This window comes from Oncorhynchus nerka, linkage group LG26, assembly GCF_034236695.1.
Source record: "Oncorhynchus nerka isolate Pitt River linkage group LG26, Oner_Uvic_2.0, whole genome shotgun sequence".
NCBI lineage: Eukaryota > Metazoa > Chordata > Actinopteri > Salmoniformes > Salmonidae > Oncorhynchus > Oncorhynchus nerka.
This window is the reverse complement of record NC_088421.1, coordinates 41899740-41918277: the sequence shown is the minus strand read 5'-3', so window position 1 is coordinate 41918277 and position 18538 is coordinate 41899740. Positions and strand designations below refer to the sequence as shown.

Sequence of the window (18538 nt, the reverse complement as noted above, 5' to 3'; positions counted from 1 at the left end):
GGGCAACTCTATTCCCCTGGAGCAGGGATGGGCAACTGCAGTCCCCTGGAGAAGGGATGGGCAACTCCATTCCCCTGGAGCAGGGATGGGCAACTCTATTCCCCTGGAGCAGGGATGGGCAACTCCATTCCCCTGGAGCAGGGATGGGCAATTCCCTGCAGTCTATTCCCTGGAGCAGGGATGGGCAACTCCATTCCCCTGGAGCAGGGATGGGCAACTCCATGGAGCAGGGATGGGCAACTCTCCCCCAGGGATTCCATTCCCTGGAGCAGGGATGGGCAACTCCATTCCCCTGGAGCAGGGATGGGCAACTCCATTCCCCTGGAGCAGGGATGGGCAACTCCATTCCCCTGGAGCAGGGATGGGCAACTCCATTCCCCTGGAGCAGGGATGGGCAACTCCATTCCCCTGGAGCAGGGATGGGCAACTCTATTCCCCTGGAGCAGGGATGGGCAACTCTATTCCCCTGGAGCAGGGATGGGCAACTCTATTCTCCTGGAGCAGGCATGGGCAACTCCATTCTCCTGGAGCAGGGATGGGCAACTCTATTCCCCTGGAGCAGGGATGGGCAACTCTATTCCCCTGGAGCAGGGATGGGCAACTCTATTCCCCTGGAGCAGGGATGGACAACTCTATTCCCCTGGAGCAGGGATGGGCAACTCCATTCCCCTGGAGCAGGGATGGGCAACTCCATTCCCCTGGAGCAGGGATGGGCAACTGCAGTCCCCTGGAGCAGGGATGGGCAACTCCATTCCCCTGGAGCAGGGATGGGCAACTGCAGTCCCCTGGAGCAGGGATGGACAACTCTATTCCCCTGGAGCAGGGATGGGCAACTCCATTCCCCTGGAGCAGGGATGGGCAACTCCATTCCCCTGGAGCAGGGATGGGCTACTGCAGTCCCCTGGAGCAGGGATGGGCAACTCCATTCCCCTGGAGCAGGGATGGGCAACTCTATTCTCCTGGAGCAGGGATGGGCAACTGCAGTCCCCTGGAGCAGGGATGGGCAACTCCATTCCCTTGGAGCAGGGATGGGCAACTCCAGTCCCCTGGAGCAGGGATGGGCAACTGCAGTCCCCTGGAGCAGGGATGGGCAACTCTATTCTCCTGGAGCAGGGATGGGCAACTCTATATTCCCCTGGAGCAGGGATGGGCAACTCCATTCCCCTGGAGCAGGGATGGGCAACTCTATTCCCCTGGAGCAGGGATGGGCAACTCTATTCCCCTGGAGCAGGGATGGGCAACTCTATTCCCCTGGAACAGGGATGGGCAACTCTATTCCCCTGGAGCAGGGATGGGCAACTCCATTCCCCTGGAGCAGGGATGGGCAACTCCATTCCCCTGGAGCAGGGATGGGCAACTCCATTCCCCTGGAGCAGGGATGGGCAACTCCAGTCCCCTGGGGCCGGAATGGTGTCACACTTTTCACCCACACCTAGCAAACACGGCTGATTAAACTAATTACATTCTAAACTGAAGATCACGATATTGGAGTCAGGTGTTTTATCTGGGGATGGGGAAAAGTGTGACACCAATCAGGCCCTGGAGGAATGGAGTTGCCCACCCCTGACCTGGAGTGTGGTTGACTGCGGGACTACAAGTGTACCAATCCTTCTAGTACAGTAAGGTTTCTGGCCACACTTGACGCCATAGGCTTCACCTTGTTAAACCATATTAACAACCAATGAAATAAGCTGTGTAATTACCATGTAATAACAGGGTCGTAAACAAGTTTTGGAAATGTCACTACTTTTAGATTCCCTTTTTCATATGAATTAGAATTTGTATTTTTTTCAAATAGTAATTTCAAACACGATTTAAATGGAAAAGCAGTGGAAGTGGACTGTAACTGGGTTCATGTCTGGTATTAAATCATTACATTTGTTATTTCATTACAGTTACTAATAAGGCCTAAGTCACGCTGTGTTGCCATGATGATGTTTGTACAATCATTGTGAAGTCTACATCCCAGTTGTAACTGTGGAGGATTCTGTTATCTCTGCAGTCTCCATTGCAGCTACTAGCTTTGCTTTGATGGTTATAGCTGTGCAGAGCACTCAGAAATCCCATTTTATATCTAATGACATGAATGGGCAGAGCTGGGTGGTAAACTCACCAGGCAGGATCAATGAGTTAGCCAGTTGACCTGGGTAAACTCAACACTGAGAAATACAGTAACAGTTGACCTGGATAAACTCAACACTGAGAAATACAGTAACAGTTGACCTGGGTAAACTCTACACTGAGAAATACAGTAACAGTTGACCTGGATAAACTCAACACTGAGAAATACAGTATTAGTTTACCTGGGTAAACTCAACACTGAGAAATACAGTAACAGTTGACCTGGATAAACTCAACACTGAGAAATACAGTAACAGTTGACCTGGATAAACTCAACACTGAGAAATACAGTAACAGTTGACCTGGATAAACTCAACACTGAGAAATACAGTAACAGTTGACCTGGATAAACTCAACACTGAGAAATACAGTATTAGTTGACCTGGATAAACTCAACACTGAGAAATACAGTATTAGTTGACCTGGGTAAACTCAACACTGAGAAATACAGTAACAGTTGACCTGGATAAACTCAACACTGAGAAATACAGTAACAGTTGACCTGGATAAACTCAACACTGAGAAATACAGTATTAGTTGACCTGGGTAAACTCAACACTGAGAAATACAGTAACAGTTGACCTGGATAAACTCAACACTGAGAAATACAGTAACAGTTGATTGTCTTGATCAAGGGTGCATAAACTCAGGCCCTCGACGTCCACAGTCCTGCTAGGTTAGTGTTTCTCCCTGGTTCTTATGATCAACTAATGATTGGCTGACGTGTGCACACACCTCGTTTCCCAGCGACAAATCAATCTCTGGTAACAAGGCAAGGATAAAAAAACAGTTCTTTTCACACTACGGAGTCGATCTGAGCCAAGCTGAACTGGCCTGCAAAGGACAAGGTGATAAGAATGGTTAAATGGTTAGGATCAGAACGACAGTGTGACTAGGTTAAAGGAGTAGAATCAGAACAGTATGGTTATGATCAGAATGGCAGTGTGACTAGGTTAAAGGAGTAGAATCAGAACAGTATGGTTATGATCAGAACGACAGTGTGACTAGGTTAAAGGAGTAGAATCAGAACAGTATGGTTATGATCAGAATGGCAGTGTGATTAGGTTAAAGGAGTAGTAGAACCAGAACAGTATGGTTATGATCAGAATGGCAGTGTGATTAGGTTAAAGGAGTAGAACCAGAACAGTATGGTTATGATCAGAATGGCAGTGTGATTAGGTTAAAGGAGTAGTAGAACCAGAACAGTATGGTTATGATCAGAATGGCAGTGTGATTAGGTTAAAGGAGTAGTCTGCTTTGAGGACTGAGACTTTGCACCATGGTCTCTAGATCATAAGGGAGGTAAAGTTGCAGCTCATTGAAAGTAAGAGTCAAAAATGCAATTCCTGTTTCAAGTAAGTGTTTCTTATGAACTGGATATACACTATGTCCAAAATATATTATTAGATACTTAGCTCACTGGTTCTGCCTGGTGACCTGCCCCCTGGTGGGGCCTCTCTAGCTCACTGGTTCTGCCTGGTGACCTGCCCCTGATGGGGCCTCTCTAGCTCACTGGTTCTGCCTGGTGACCTGCCCCTGATGGGGCCTCTCTAGCTCACTGGTTCTGCCTGGTGACCTGCCCCTGATGGGGCCTCTCTAGCTCACTGGTTCTGCCTGGTGACCTGCCCCTGATGGGGCCTCTCTAGCTCACTGGTTCTGCCTGGTGACCTGCCCCCTGGTGGGGCCTCTCTAGCTCACTGGTTCTGCCTGGTGACCTGCCCCCTGGTGGGGCCTCTCTAGCTCACTGGTTCTGCCTGGTGACCTGCCCCCTGATGGGGCCTCTGACAGACAGACAGACACGTTGGGTCAGAGGCAACAATAGGCATCAGGGGATGATGTGAATGTTAAGTTCCCTTTCAGTCCGTTCACTACTATTAACACTACTAACACACAGCTATGTGGATTGTACTGTTTCTCACTACCATCACATACTACTACTCAGTAAAACCCCAGACACAAGGCACTGTTCCTCACTACCATCACATACTACTACTCAGTAAAACCCCAGACACAAGGCACTGTTCCTCACTACCATCACATACTACTACTCAGTAAAACCCCAGACACAAGGCATGTTATTTTCTAAACATCCTTTAGAAGTTACTTTTGCAGGATCTTTGTTTATGGGCGGTTACTGGTCACTGGTCATACCGAGTCCCACTGCACAACTTCCCCAATCTTTGCCCCAAATTCAGCTCCTTACTTTCTTGAACTAAGTTTAGCACCCTAATAAAAAAACTGCATATCAGAATATATCAAATATATATTTTGTGGCTCTCTGGATCAGAGCCTCTACTTGTCTTACAAGAGTATTACTATGCAATAGTAAGCTGAACTGTAAAGTCCTTCGCTTCCCTCAATACTCCTCACCTTCATAAGCGTCTTTGGAGCAGAATCAAGTCAAACTACAAGAAACCCAAGAATACAAGTCATACTTAGAATGAGCAGCTAGTTGAAACTGTCATCACAGTTCAAGGAACAGGATCCTGGGTGTGTTAATACAGCACTTGAACCATAAGGCACTTCTTACAGTACTTATCAGTATAATGATAGGTCACCTATAATAAGGCACCTATAATAAGGCACTTCTTACAGTACTTATCAGTATAATGATAGGTCACCTATAATAAGGCACTTCTTACAGTACTTATCAGTATAATGATAGGTCACCTATAATAAGGCACTTCTTACAGTACTTATCAGTATAATGATAGGTCACCTATAATAAGTCACTTCTTACAGTACTTAGCAGTATAATGATAGGTCACCTATAATAGGTCACTTATAATAGTCAAAATAGTAAATAGTCAATTTAACTAGGCAAGTCAGTTAAGAACAAATTCGTATTTACAATGACAGCCTACCAGGGAAAGGTGGGTTAACTGCCTTGTTCAGGGGCAAAACAACAGATTTTTACCTTGTCAGCTCAGGGATTCGATCCAGCAACCTTTCAGTTCCCGGCCCAACACTCTAACCCCTAGGCTACCTGCCACCCCAGGTTACTTATAATAGGTCCCTTATGATAGGTCAATTATGATGTTACTTATGATAGGTCACTTATGATACGTGACTTATGATAAGTCACTTATGATAGGTCACTTATGATAGGTCACTTATGATAGGTCATTGATAGGTGTGCGTTGGCACTAAGGATACAGGTTATTACATTGTGCTAATGTTAGGTTTCTTTGGTAATATGGATTAACGGTCATATACATTGTAATACATTATTAAGATTCCTTATCAATTAAAAGTCTGGGGATATAAGTGGAGTCCTTTCCACTATTTCAGTCAAGAGATGCTCGCTCTCTCTCTCTCTCTCTCTCTCTCTCTAAAGTGGGGCTCTCTTTCCGACTGCCACTCTCCTCTCTTCGTCCCTTGATTCTCAAACCCCTCTCTCACATCGTATCCTCTTCTTCCTCCTCCACGTCTTCCTGTTGTGGGAGGAGTCTGTAGTGGTCGAGGCCCAGTGGTAGGAAGCTAGCCCTGGGTCGGCCATCATCCTCCACCGAAGGAGTTTGCTGGGAGTTGGAGTCCAGGGCGTCGCTGGAGTTGCACTTGGTGTACCTCTCTCTGTCTATCTCCTGGCCCGCGAGCTCCCCCTCGGGGCCCATGCCACGGTTCTTCAGCCAGGAGTGGAAGTAGCCAACAGGGACAGGCAGGGTGGCAGCCAGGATCAGCATGGCCAACATGGCCAGGGCCCAGCCTGGGTACTCCAGAGTTGTCTCCGATGCCTGGAGAGGAAGACATACATTCTAAGGGTTCCAAAAGGGTTCTTCGGCAGTCCCCATAGGAGAACACTTTCTGGTTCCAGGTAGAACCCTTTTTGGTTCCAGGTAGAACTCTTTAAGGTTCCATGTAGAACCCTCTGTGTTAAGGGTTCTACATGGAACTCAAAAGGGTTCTTCTAGAGGCAAAAGAAACGCACACCTATTTTGGCTGGCCAGCGGAGTAGAACACTTGAACAATTTATAATAATGAATAACCTAATAACCAAGGTTTTGCCAGACAAGCTGTCTTCATCAGGGTATAATAATAAACAATGCAGGGTGACATGATCTTTTTCAAGGACAGTCTCGCAAAAAGAAGCATTCTTGCGTTCTAACTACCCGCTATTCAAAGTGCTCTGAACAAATGAAGGGAATCGTTCACAAACATTGGCACATTCTAAGATCCGATGACAGTATCGGTAATGTGTTTTCAGACCTTCCCTTGATCGTATTCTCGCGGGGCAGAAATCTCAGAGATCAACTGGTAAACTCTGATTTACCACACCAAGATATCCCTGCAGAACATCTATTTGCGCCCCTACTGGATGGAAACTACAAGTGTAACGTCTGTGCTCAATGTAATGGCACTTAGAAATGTAGATCCTTCAAACACCCCCAAACAGGGAAACAGATCCCAATCAAAGGTGTTATTACGTGCGAAAGGCTTTAATTTAAAGACCCTTGCTCCCTTTGGTCTCAACGTAGACTGTGATCTGAAGCCATTCTTGTGATTATTGTGATTTTGCTGTTGTAAATGTTTGTATGCTTATGTAGCCAGATTGCATCTATGATCGTATGCTATCCATTCATGTTTTTGGTATATTATTTTTTAAATGTGAGAATTAACCAATGATATCAGGCCACACCCAGCTATGATTACGGACACCTGTGTGTATCCTTTGACACGATATAAACTACTCACCCTGCAGTGTTTGTCATTACACCCTGATGAAGACAGCTTGCCTGTCCAAACGTTGGTTTTTAGGTTATTACATTATTGCATCTGAACTCCTACAGTGTGCGGCCCTCAAAAGGGTTCTACCTGGAACCAAAAGGGTTCTACCTGGAACCAAAAAGGGCGTTTCAAAGGGTTCTCCAAAGGGACAGTCAAATAACCCTTTTAGGTTCTAGATAGCACCTTGTATAGGGGGATGAGAGTGAAAGAGGGAGAGAAAAAAAAGAGAGAAAATAAAGAAAGAGAGTAGGAGGGAGGGAGGGAGGTATAAGAAGAGAGTGAAAAAAGAACATGAGTGTAATCAAGCAATTGAGAGAAAAATGTACTTCAAGGAAGTTAGGGAGGAAGTTAGGAAGGTCAAAAGGAAGGAAGGAAAGGAAGCCCTCCATCTAGCCAGCCAGGAACAGGGACCAGGGGTATCATTGTAGGGGTATCTCACCGTGGTGTGATTCCAGGCTGTGTAGGTCGGTCGTTTGAAGACCATTCGCAGTAGACTTGCCGCCAGCAGGCCCACCATAGCAAACAGACACACGTACTTCCACAGGTACTTATACAGCACCGGGGGGCGCCATTTCAGCATGATCTCAATGTCATCCAAGAAGCTAGGAAGGAGAGGAGATGCTAGATGTGTCCTCATCACAGATGCTGAATCTCAAACCAACCCCATATAGCCTCTAGCCCGCTAGACTCTTGTGGAGATGTTAGAGGATTAGATAGCTGTCCACAATATGGCAACAACTCCACCCAGCCTATCAGAGGCTTGATTGTACTTCAGATATCTCTGAACCTGATTTAGCTTTGAGACATTTTGCAGATGTCTTCAATACTATTGTGGATAATCATGTTCCTTTCAGAAAATGAAGGGTTAAAAGTCAATTGAATGCCTGGTACACTCCGGAAGTTGCAGAAGTCATTCATAAAACAGTTGATGTTTGGGTCAAGGCCAGGAACACATGATTAGGTCTGGACTGGTAAGTTTTTAAGCAACTGAGGAATCATTGTCTAAGACAAATCAGAAAGGCTAAATGGGATCACTATGTAAGTTGTCCTTGATTAGGGCTGAGCTCGGATGCCTGTTCATGGCTTCATGATTATCTTAGTGACAGAACTCAGGCCATCCTAACTGATGGGGTTAAGTCTGAATGTCTTGAAGTACATAAAGGTGTACCACAGGGGTTGATTTTGGGACATATTCTCTTCACTATTTATATAAACACCATTGGTCAATCTGTAAAAAAAATGTAAACTTCATCTATGCGTGGATGATAAGAATTTGTTCAGACTTGCCTAGTTAAATAAAGGTTCAAAAATGTTTTTCTTCTTTTTAATGATGTATGCTAATACATAATTAACTGCCCCAACTGTTGGGGTGTGTTAAAACTAGGGATGTGTTAAAACTACAGTAAGATTTTATAGCTATTCAGGAATACCTTGCTGATTTAAAACTTGTGCTTAATATGGGCAAAACGAAATACATGTTGTTAACAAACTCTGGTAAGAATGTTTAAGATGAACTACATGTTCACTCATTAGATGGAACGTGCTCCACCATATGAAGGAAAAGCAGCAGAAAATAGTAACATAAAGAAACCCCCTGAATGAGTAGGTGTGGTCAAACTTTGACTGGTACTGTATATATATATATATACCCCTGAATGAGTAGGTGTGGTCAAACTTTGACTGGTACTGTATATATATATATATATATATACCCCTGAATGAGTAGGTGTGGTCAAACTTTGACTGGTACTGTATATATATATATATACCCCTGAATGAGTAGGTGTGGTCAAACTTTGACTGGTACTGTATATATATATATATACCCCTGAATGAGTAGGTGTGGTCAAACTTTGACTGGTACTGTATATATATATATACCCCTGAATGAGTAGGTGTGGTCAAACTTTGACTGGTACTGTATATATATATATATACCCCTGAATGATAGGTGTGGTCAAACTTTGACTGGTACTGTATATATATATATATACCCCTGAATGAGTAGGTGTGGTCAAACTTTGACTGGTACTGTATATATATATATACCCCTGAATGAGTAGGTGTGGTCAAACTTTGACTGGTACTGTGTATATATATATATACCCCTGAATGAGTAGGTGTGGTCAAACTTTGACTGGTACTGTATATATATATATATACCCCTGAATGAGTAGGTGTGGTCAAACTTTGACTGGTACTGTATATATATATATATATACCCCTGAATGAGTAGGTGTGGTCAAACTTTGACTGGTACTGTATATATATATATATACCCCTGAATGAGTAGGTGTGGTCAAACTTTGACTGGTACTGTATATATATATATACCCCTGAATGAGTAGGTGTGGTCAAACTTTGACTGGTACTGTGTATATATATATATACCCCTGAATGAGTAGGTGTGGTCAAACTTTGACTGGTACTGTGTATATATATATATACCCCTGAATGAGTAGGTGTGGTCAAACTTTGACTGGTACTGTATATATATATATACCCCTGAATGAGTAGGTGTGGTCAAACTTTGACTGGTACTGTGTATATATATATATACCCCTGAATGAGTAGGTGTGGTCAAACTTTGACTGGTACTGTATATATATATATATACCCCTGAATGAGTAGGTGTGGTCAAACTTTGACTGGTACTGTGTATATATATATATATACCCCTGAATGAGTAGGTGTGGTCAAACTTTGACTGGTACTGTGTATATATATATATACCCCTGAATGAGTAGGTGTGGTCAAACTTTGACTGGTACTGTGTATATATATATATATACCCCTGAATGAGTAGGTGTGGTCAAACTTTGACTGGTACTGTATATATATATATACCCCTGAATGAGTAGGTGTGGTCAAACTTTGACTGGTACTGTATATATATATATATACCCCTGAATGAGTAGGTGTGGTCAAACTTTGACTGGTACTGTATATATATATATATACCCCTGAATGAGTAGGTGTGGTCAAACTTTGACTGGTACTGTGTATATATATATATACCCCTGAATGAGTAGGTGTGGTCAAACTTTGACTGGTACTGTGTATATATATATATATACCCCTGAATGAGTAGGTGTGGTCAAACTTTGACTGGTACTGTGTATATATATATATATACCCCTGAATGAGTAGGTGTGGTCAAACTTTGACTGGTACTGTGTATATATATATATATACCCCTGAATGAGTAGGTGTGGTCAAACTTTGACTGGTACTGTATATATATATATATACCCCTGAATGAGTAGGTGTGGTCAAACTTTGACTGGTACTGTATATATATATATATACCCCTGAATGAGTAGGTGTGGTCAAACTTTGACTGGTACTGTGTATATATATATATACCCCTGAATGAGTAGGTGTGGTCAAACTTTGACTGGTACTGTATATATATATATATACCCCTGAATGAGTAGGTGTGGTCAAACTTTGACTGGTACTGTATATATATATATATACCCCTGAATGAGTAGGTGTGGTCAAACTTTGACTGGTACTGTATATATATATATATACCCCTGAATGAGTAGGTGTGGTCAAACTTTGACTGGTACTGTGTATATATATATATATACCCCTGAATGAGTAGGTGTGGTCAAACTTTGACTGGTACTGTGTATATATATATATATATACCCCTGAATGAGTAGGTGTGGTCAAACTTTGACTGGTACTGTGTATATATATATATACCCCTGAATGAGTAGGTGTGGTCAAACTTTGACTGGTACTGTGTATATATATATATATACCCCTGAATGAGTAGGTGTGGTCAAACTTTGACTGGTACTGTATATATATATATATATACCCCTGAATGAGTAGGTGTGGTCAAACTTTGACTGGTACTGTATATATATATATATACCCCTGAATGAGTAGGTGTGGTCAAACTTTGACTGGTACTGTGTATATATATATATATACCCCTGAATGAGTAGGTGTGGTCAAACTTTGACTGGTACTGTGTATATATATATATATACCCCTGAATGAGTAGGTGTGGTCAAACTTTGACTGGTACTGTGTATATATATATATATACCCCTGAATGAGTAGGTGTGGTCAAACTTTGACTGGTACTGTATATATATATATATACCCCTGAATGAGTAGGTGTGGTCAAACTTTGACTGGTACTGTATATATATATATATACCCCTGAATGAGTAGGTGTGGTCAAACTTTGACTGGTACTGTATATATACCCCTGAATATAGGTGTGGTCAAACTTTGACTGGTACTGTATATATATATATATACCCCTGAATGAGTAGGTGTGGTCAAACTTTGACTGGTACTGTATATATATATATATATGAACCCCTGAATGAGTAGGTGTGGTCAAACTTTGACTGGTACTGTATATATATATATATACCCCTGAATGAGTAGGTGTGGTCAAACTTTGACTGGTACTGTATATATATATATATACCCCTGAATGAGTAGGTGTGGTCAAACTTTGACTGGTACTGTGTATATATATATATATACCCCTGAATGAGTAGGTGTGGTCAAACTTTGACTGGTACTGTATATATATATATATACCCCTGAATGAGTAGGTGTGGTCAAACTTTGACTGGTACTGTGTATATATATATATATACTGTGTATATATATATAACCCCTGAATGAGTAGGTGTGGTCAAACTTTGACTGGTACTGTATATATATATATATACCCCTGAATGAGTAGGTGTGGTCAAACTTTGACTGGTACTGTGTATATATATATATATACCCCTGAATGAGTAGGTGTGGTCAAACTTTGACTGGTACTGTATATATATATATATACCCCTGAATGAGTAGGTGTGGTCAAACTTTGACTGGTACTGTATATATATATATATACCCCTGAATGAGTAGGTGTGGTCAAACTTTGACTGGTACTGTGTATATATATATATATACCCCTGAATGAGTAGGTGTGGTCAAACTTTGACTGGTACTGTATATATATATATATATACCCCTGAATGAGTCAAAGGTGTGGTCAAACTTTGACTGGTACTGTATATATATATATATATACCCCTGAATATACCCCTGAAGGTGTGGTCAAACTTTGACTGGTACTGTATATATATATATATACCCCTGAATGAGTAGGTGTGGTCAAACTTTGACTGGTACTGTATATATATATATATATATACCCCTGAATGAGTAGGTGTGGTCAAACTTTGACTGGTACTGTATATATATATATATACCCCTGAATGAGTAGGTGTGGTCAAACTTTGACTGGTACTGTATATATATATATATACCCCTGAATGAGTAGGTGTGGTCAAACTTTGACTGGTACTGTATATATATATATATACCCCTGAATGAGTAGGTGTGGTCAAACTTTGACTGGTACTGTATATATATATATATACCCCTGAATGAGTAGGTGTGGTCAAACTTTGACTGGTACTGTGTATATATATATATACCCCTGAATGAGTAGGTGTGGTCAAACTTTGACTGGTACTGTGTATATATATATATATACCCCTGAATGAGTAGGTGTGTCAAACTTTGTCAAACTTTGACTGGTACTGTATATATATATATATACCCCTGAATGAGTAGGTGTGGTCAAACTTTGACTGGTACTGTATATATATATATATACCCCTGAATGAGTAGGTGTGGTCAAACTTTGACTGGTACTGTGTATATATATATATATACCCCTGAATGAGTAGGTGTGGTCAAACTTTGACTGGTACTGTGTATATATATATATATACCCCTGAATGAGTAGGTGTGGTCAAACTTTGACTGGTACTGTATATATATATATATACCCCTGAATGAGTAGGTGTGGTCAAACTTTGACTGGTACTGTGTATATATATATATACCCCTGAATGAGTAGGTGTGGTCAAACTTTGACTGGTACTGTATATATATATATATATATATACCCCTGAATGAGTAGGTGTGGTCAAACTTTGACTGGTACTGTGTATATATATATATATACCCCTGAATGAGTAGGTGTGGTCAAACTTTGACTGGTACTGTGTATATATATATATATACCCCTGAATGAGTAGGTGTGGTCAAACTTTGACTGGTACTGTGTATATATATATATATACCCCTGAATGAGTAGGTGTGGTCAAACTTTGACTGGTACTGTGTATATATATATATATACCCCTGAATGAGTAGGTGTGGTCAAACTTTGACTGGTACTGTGTATATATATATATACCCCTGAATGAGTAGGTGTGGTCAAACTTTGACTGGTACTGTATATATATATATATACCCCTGAATGAGTAGGTGTGGTCAAACTTTGACTGGTACTGTATATATATATATATACCCCTGAATGAGTAGGTGTGTCCAAACTTTGACTGGTACTGTGTATATATATATATACCCCTGAATGAGTAGGTGTGGTCAAACTTTGACTGGTACTGTATATATATATATATATATACCCCTGAATGAGTAGGTGTAGGTGGTCAAACTTTGACTGGTACTGTGTATATATATATATATACCCCTGAATGAGTAGGTGTGGTCAAACTTTGACTGGTACTGTGTATATATATATATACCCCTGAATGAGTAGGTGTGGTCAAACTGAATGAGTAGGTGTGGTTTGACTGGTACTGTGTATATATATATATATATATATATACCCCTGAATGAGTAGGTGTGGTCAAACTTTGACTGGTACTGTGTATATATATATATATACCCCTGAATGAGTAGGTGTGGTCAAACTTTGACTGGTACTGTGTATATATATATATATACCCCTGAATGAGTAGGTGTGGTCAAACTTTGACTGGTACTGTATATATATATATGGTCAAATGATACCCCTGAATGAGTAGGTGTGGTCAAACTTTGACTGGTACTGTGTATATATATATATACCCCTGAATGAGTAGGTGTGGTCAAACTTTGACTGGTACTGTGTATATATATATATACCCCTGAATGAGTAGGTGTGGTCAAACTTTGACTGGTACTGTGTATATATATATATATACCCCTGAATGAGTAGGTGTGTCAAACTTTGACTGGTACTGTATATATATATATATACCCCTGAATGAGTAGGTGTGGCCAAACTTTGACTGGTACTGTGTATATATATATATATACCCCTGAATGAGTAGGTGTGGTCAAACTTTGACTGGTACTGTGTATATATATATATATACCCCTGAATGAGTAGGTGTGGTCAAACTTTGACTGGTACTGTATATATATATATATACCCCTGAATGAGTAGGTGTGTCCAAACTTTGACTGGTACTGTGTATATATATATATACCCCTGAATGAGTAGGTGTGGTCAAACTTTGACTGGTACTGTGTATATATATATATACCCCTGAATGAGTAGGTGTGGTCAAACTTTGACTGGTACTGTATATATATATATATACCCCTGAATGATAGGTGTGTCCAAACTTTGACTGGTACTGATACCCCTGAATGAGTAGGTGTGGTCAAACTTTGACTGGTACTGTGTATATATATATATATACCCCTGAATGAGTAGGTGTGGTCAAACTTTGACTGGTACTGTATATATATATATATACCCCTGAATGAGTAGGTGTGTCCAAACTTTGACTGGTACTGTATATATATATATATACCCCTGAATGAGTAGGTGTGGTCAAACTTTGACTGGTACTGTATATATATATATATACCCCTGAATGAGTAGGTGTGGTCAAACTTTGACTGGTACTGTGTATATATATATATATACCCCTGAATGAGTAGGTGTGGTCAAACTTTGACTGGTACTGTGTATATATATATATATACCCCTGAATGAGTAGGTGTGGTCAAACTTTGACTGGTACTGTATATATATATATATATATACCCCTGAATGAGTAGGTGTGGTCAAACTTTGACTGGTACTGTGTATATATATATATACCCCTGAATGAGTAGGTGTGGTCAAACTTTGACTGGTACTGTGTATATATATATATATACCCCTGAATGAGTAGGTGTGTCCAAACTTTGACTGGTACTGTGTATATATATATATACCCCTGAATGAGTAGGTGTGGTCAAACTTTGACTGGTACTGTGTATATATATATATATACCCCTGAATGAGTAGGTGTGGTCAAACTTTGACTGGTACTGTGTATATATATATATACCCCTGAATGAGTAGGTGTGGTCAAACTTTGACTGGTACTGTGTATATATATATATATACCCCTGAATGAGTAGGTGTGGTCAAACTTTGACTGGTCAAACTTTGGTACTGTGTATATATATATATACCCCTGAATGAGTAGGTGTGTCCAAACTTTGACTGGTACTGTGTATATATATATATACCCCTGAATGAGTAGGTGTGGTCAAACTTTGACTGGTACTGTGTATATATATATATATACCCCTGAATGAGTAGGTGTGTCCAAACTTTGACTGGTACTGTGTATATATATATATATACCCCTGAATGAGTAGGTGTGGTCAAACTTTGACTGGTACTGTGTCCATATACTATATATATATATACCCCTGAATGAGTAGGTGTGGTCAAACTTTGACTGGTACTGTGTATATATATATATATACCCCTGAATGAGTAGGTGTGGTCAAACTTTGACTGGTACTGTATATATATATATATATACCCCTGAATGAGTAGGTGTGGTCAAACTTTGACTGGTACTGTATATATATATATATACCCCTGAATGAGTAGGTGTGGTCAAACTTTGACTGGTACTGTATATATATATATATATATACCCCTGAATGAGTAGGTGTGGTCAAACTTTGACTGGTACTGTATATATATATATATATACCCCTGAATGAGTAGGTGTGTCCAAACTTTGACTGGTACTGTGTATATATATATATATACCCCTGAATGAGTAGGTGTGTCCAAACTTTGACTGGTACTGTATATATATATATATATACCCCTGAATGAGTAGGTGTGTCCAAACTTTGACTGGTACTGTGTATATATATATATATACCCCTGAATGAGTAGGTGTGTCCAAACTTTGACTGGTACTGTGTATATATATATACCCCTGAATGAGTAGGTGTGTCCAAACTTTGACTGGTACTGTATATATATATATATACAGTACCCCTGAATGAGTAGGTGTGTCCAAACTTTGACTGGTACTGTATATATATATATATATTACGATGTTGTAGTATGTTGTGCACATTTGTAAAAGAGATGTAGGTCTCAACATGTCTTCCCTGTTAGAACAAAGGTTCAATAGAAAAACAAATACAAAAGGTTGTAAATCTACAGGTTAAGGACAAGAGGATTCTAATATCCCATAAATCCTTGCAATAAATGCGGAAAAAATCGAAACAATGGGACTAGCAATACGAGCGAAGTGGATGTTAGCATTGCAGAACGTTTCAGCTAACTACTCAGCAAGTACGTAACTGTTTTTCTCTCATCCTATTCATTTAAATGTGTTTAAAATGACTACACTACCGCCACTTTATTACTTAATGTCCTGACCGCTGGTCACATTTACAATACTAATCCTGTAGAATCAGCAACGGTGCTGGACCAATGAATTAGTTTATTTTAGAACGCTTCACATGGAATTATTACGTTGTCCTAACCTGTGTATTTTTGACCTAGATCAGAGGTCAGGTGAAAGCTACCACCATATTGCTTACACCTATCCAATCCTCTCAGATCTACACAAGTGCCTAGGACCCAGGGAAATGGGGTTGATATGGGATTGGAAAGGTAGACTTGAAGTAAAGTTAAGACAGTCCCCCTTTCGACAACAAAGTCGTTATACCATAGTGTGTTAAACTTTATACCATAATAGCATTGAAAAACATGACAAATCAATGTGTAATTGCACCCAACTACCACTAGGTGTCAGAGTTGTAAGTACTATGTAACAATCTGTTCCTACACTATAACACCATACATACACAGAAATCATTTCCACCATATGGTATGAAAGTCCCGCCTACTCTCTGGATCATGTCCCACAACGTTTTTGAATGGCCTTCAAGATTATATTTTCAAATTCATCAAAACACGGTCAGTTAAAATGTATATAATATTTGTATCGTGGGTTAATTTACTTCTACCCAGTGCCACCCATGAAGGTTTTCAATTACAAAAAAGAAAACACAGTTGAAAACCTTCATGAAAGGCAACAGTTAGAAGTAAATTAAACCACGAATATAAATATCATTTGACATACACTAAGTATACAAAACATTAGGAAAACTTTCCTATTGAGTTGTCCCCCTTTTCCCTCAGTGTCAAATGCGTTCCATAGGAATGCTGGCCAATGTTGACTCCAATGCTTCCTACAGTTGTGTCAAATTGGCTGCATGTCCTTTGGGTGGTGGACCATTCTTTATACATCTGGGAAACTGTTGAGCGTGAAAAACCCAGCGGGTTTCAGTTCTTGACACACTCAAACCGGTGTTTGAGTTCAAAGGCATTTTACAGTTGCCTTGTCCATTGCCTCTGAACCATTCACCCTCTGAATGGAACACGTTCACCCTCTGAATGGAACACGTTCACCCTCTGAATGGAACACGTTCACCCTCTGAATGGAACACGTTCACCCTCTGAATGGAACACGTTCACCCTCTGAATGGAACACGTTCACCCTCTGAATGGAACACGTTCACCCTCTAAATGGAACACGTTCACCCTCTGAATGGAACACGTTCACCCTCTGAATGGAACACGTTCACCCTCTGAATGTTCACCCTCTGAATGGAACACGTTCACCCTCTGAATGGAACACGTTCACCCTCTGAATGGAACACGTTCACCCTCTGAATGACCCTCTGATGGAACACGTTCACCCTCTGAATGGAACACGTTCACCCTCTGAATGGAACACGTTCACCCTCTGAATGGAATTCACGAACACCCTCTGAATGGAACACATTCACAATTCAGGTCTCAATTGTCTCAAGGCTTAAACATCCTTCTTTAACCTGTCTCCTCCTCTTCATCTACACTGATTGAAGTGGATTTATCAAGTGACATCAATAAGGGATTATAGCTTTCACCTGGATTCACCTGCTCAGTCTGTCATGTATAGAGCAGGTATTGTTTTGTAAACTCAGTGTATATCTTAAATGGCTGCGTTTAGATGAATTTGATTTTATATTCTTGAAGCCCAATTCAAAAACCCTATGGGACATGATCCAGAAAGTAGGCAGGATCGTACCGTATTACGGAGGGACACAGGATCGTACCGTATTACGGAGGGACACAGGATCATACCGTATTATGGAGGGAAACAGGATAGTACCGTATTACGGAGGGACACAGGATCGTACCGTATTACGGAGGGACACAGGATCGTACCGTATTACGGAGGGACACAGGATCGTACCGTATTACGGAGGGACACAGGATCGTACCGTATTACGGAGGGACACAGGATCGTACCGTATTAATACGGAGGGACACAGGACACAGGATCGGAGGGACACAGGATATTACGGAGGGACACAGGATCGTATTACGGAGGGACACCACCGTTACGGAGGGACACAGGATAGTACCGTATTACGGAGGGACACAGGATAGTACCAACGGAGGGACACAGGATATACCGTATTACGGAGGGACACAGGATCGTACCGTATTACGGAGGGACACAGGACAACCGTATTACGGAGGGACACAGGA

The 18538-nt window shown here is 41.0% G+C and overlaps 1 protein-coding gene across 3 annotated transcripts in view; it reads right to left on the bottom strand.

Moving 5' to 3' along the window:
• Positions 1–344: 344 nt before the first annotated feature.
• Positions 345–18538, bottom strand: part of slc6a16a (solute carrier family 6 member 16a) — a 44374-nt gene continuing 26180 nt past the window's right edge. For 2 of the 3 annotated variants that reach the window (XM_065010724.1, XM_065010725.1), the window contains 2 exons: positions 7286–7448; positions 345–5855 (listed from right to left, as the gene is read on the bottom strand). In XM_065010724.1, coding sequence (XP_064866796.1) covers positions 5520–5855; positions 7286–7448 — 499 coding nt within the window. In that variant the 3' untranslated portion in view covers positions 345–5519. The remainder of the gene's footprint in view (positions 5856–7285; positions 7449–18538) is intronic. The other variant, XR_010461253.1, reaches the window with a different exon arrangement.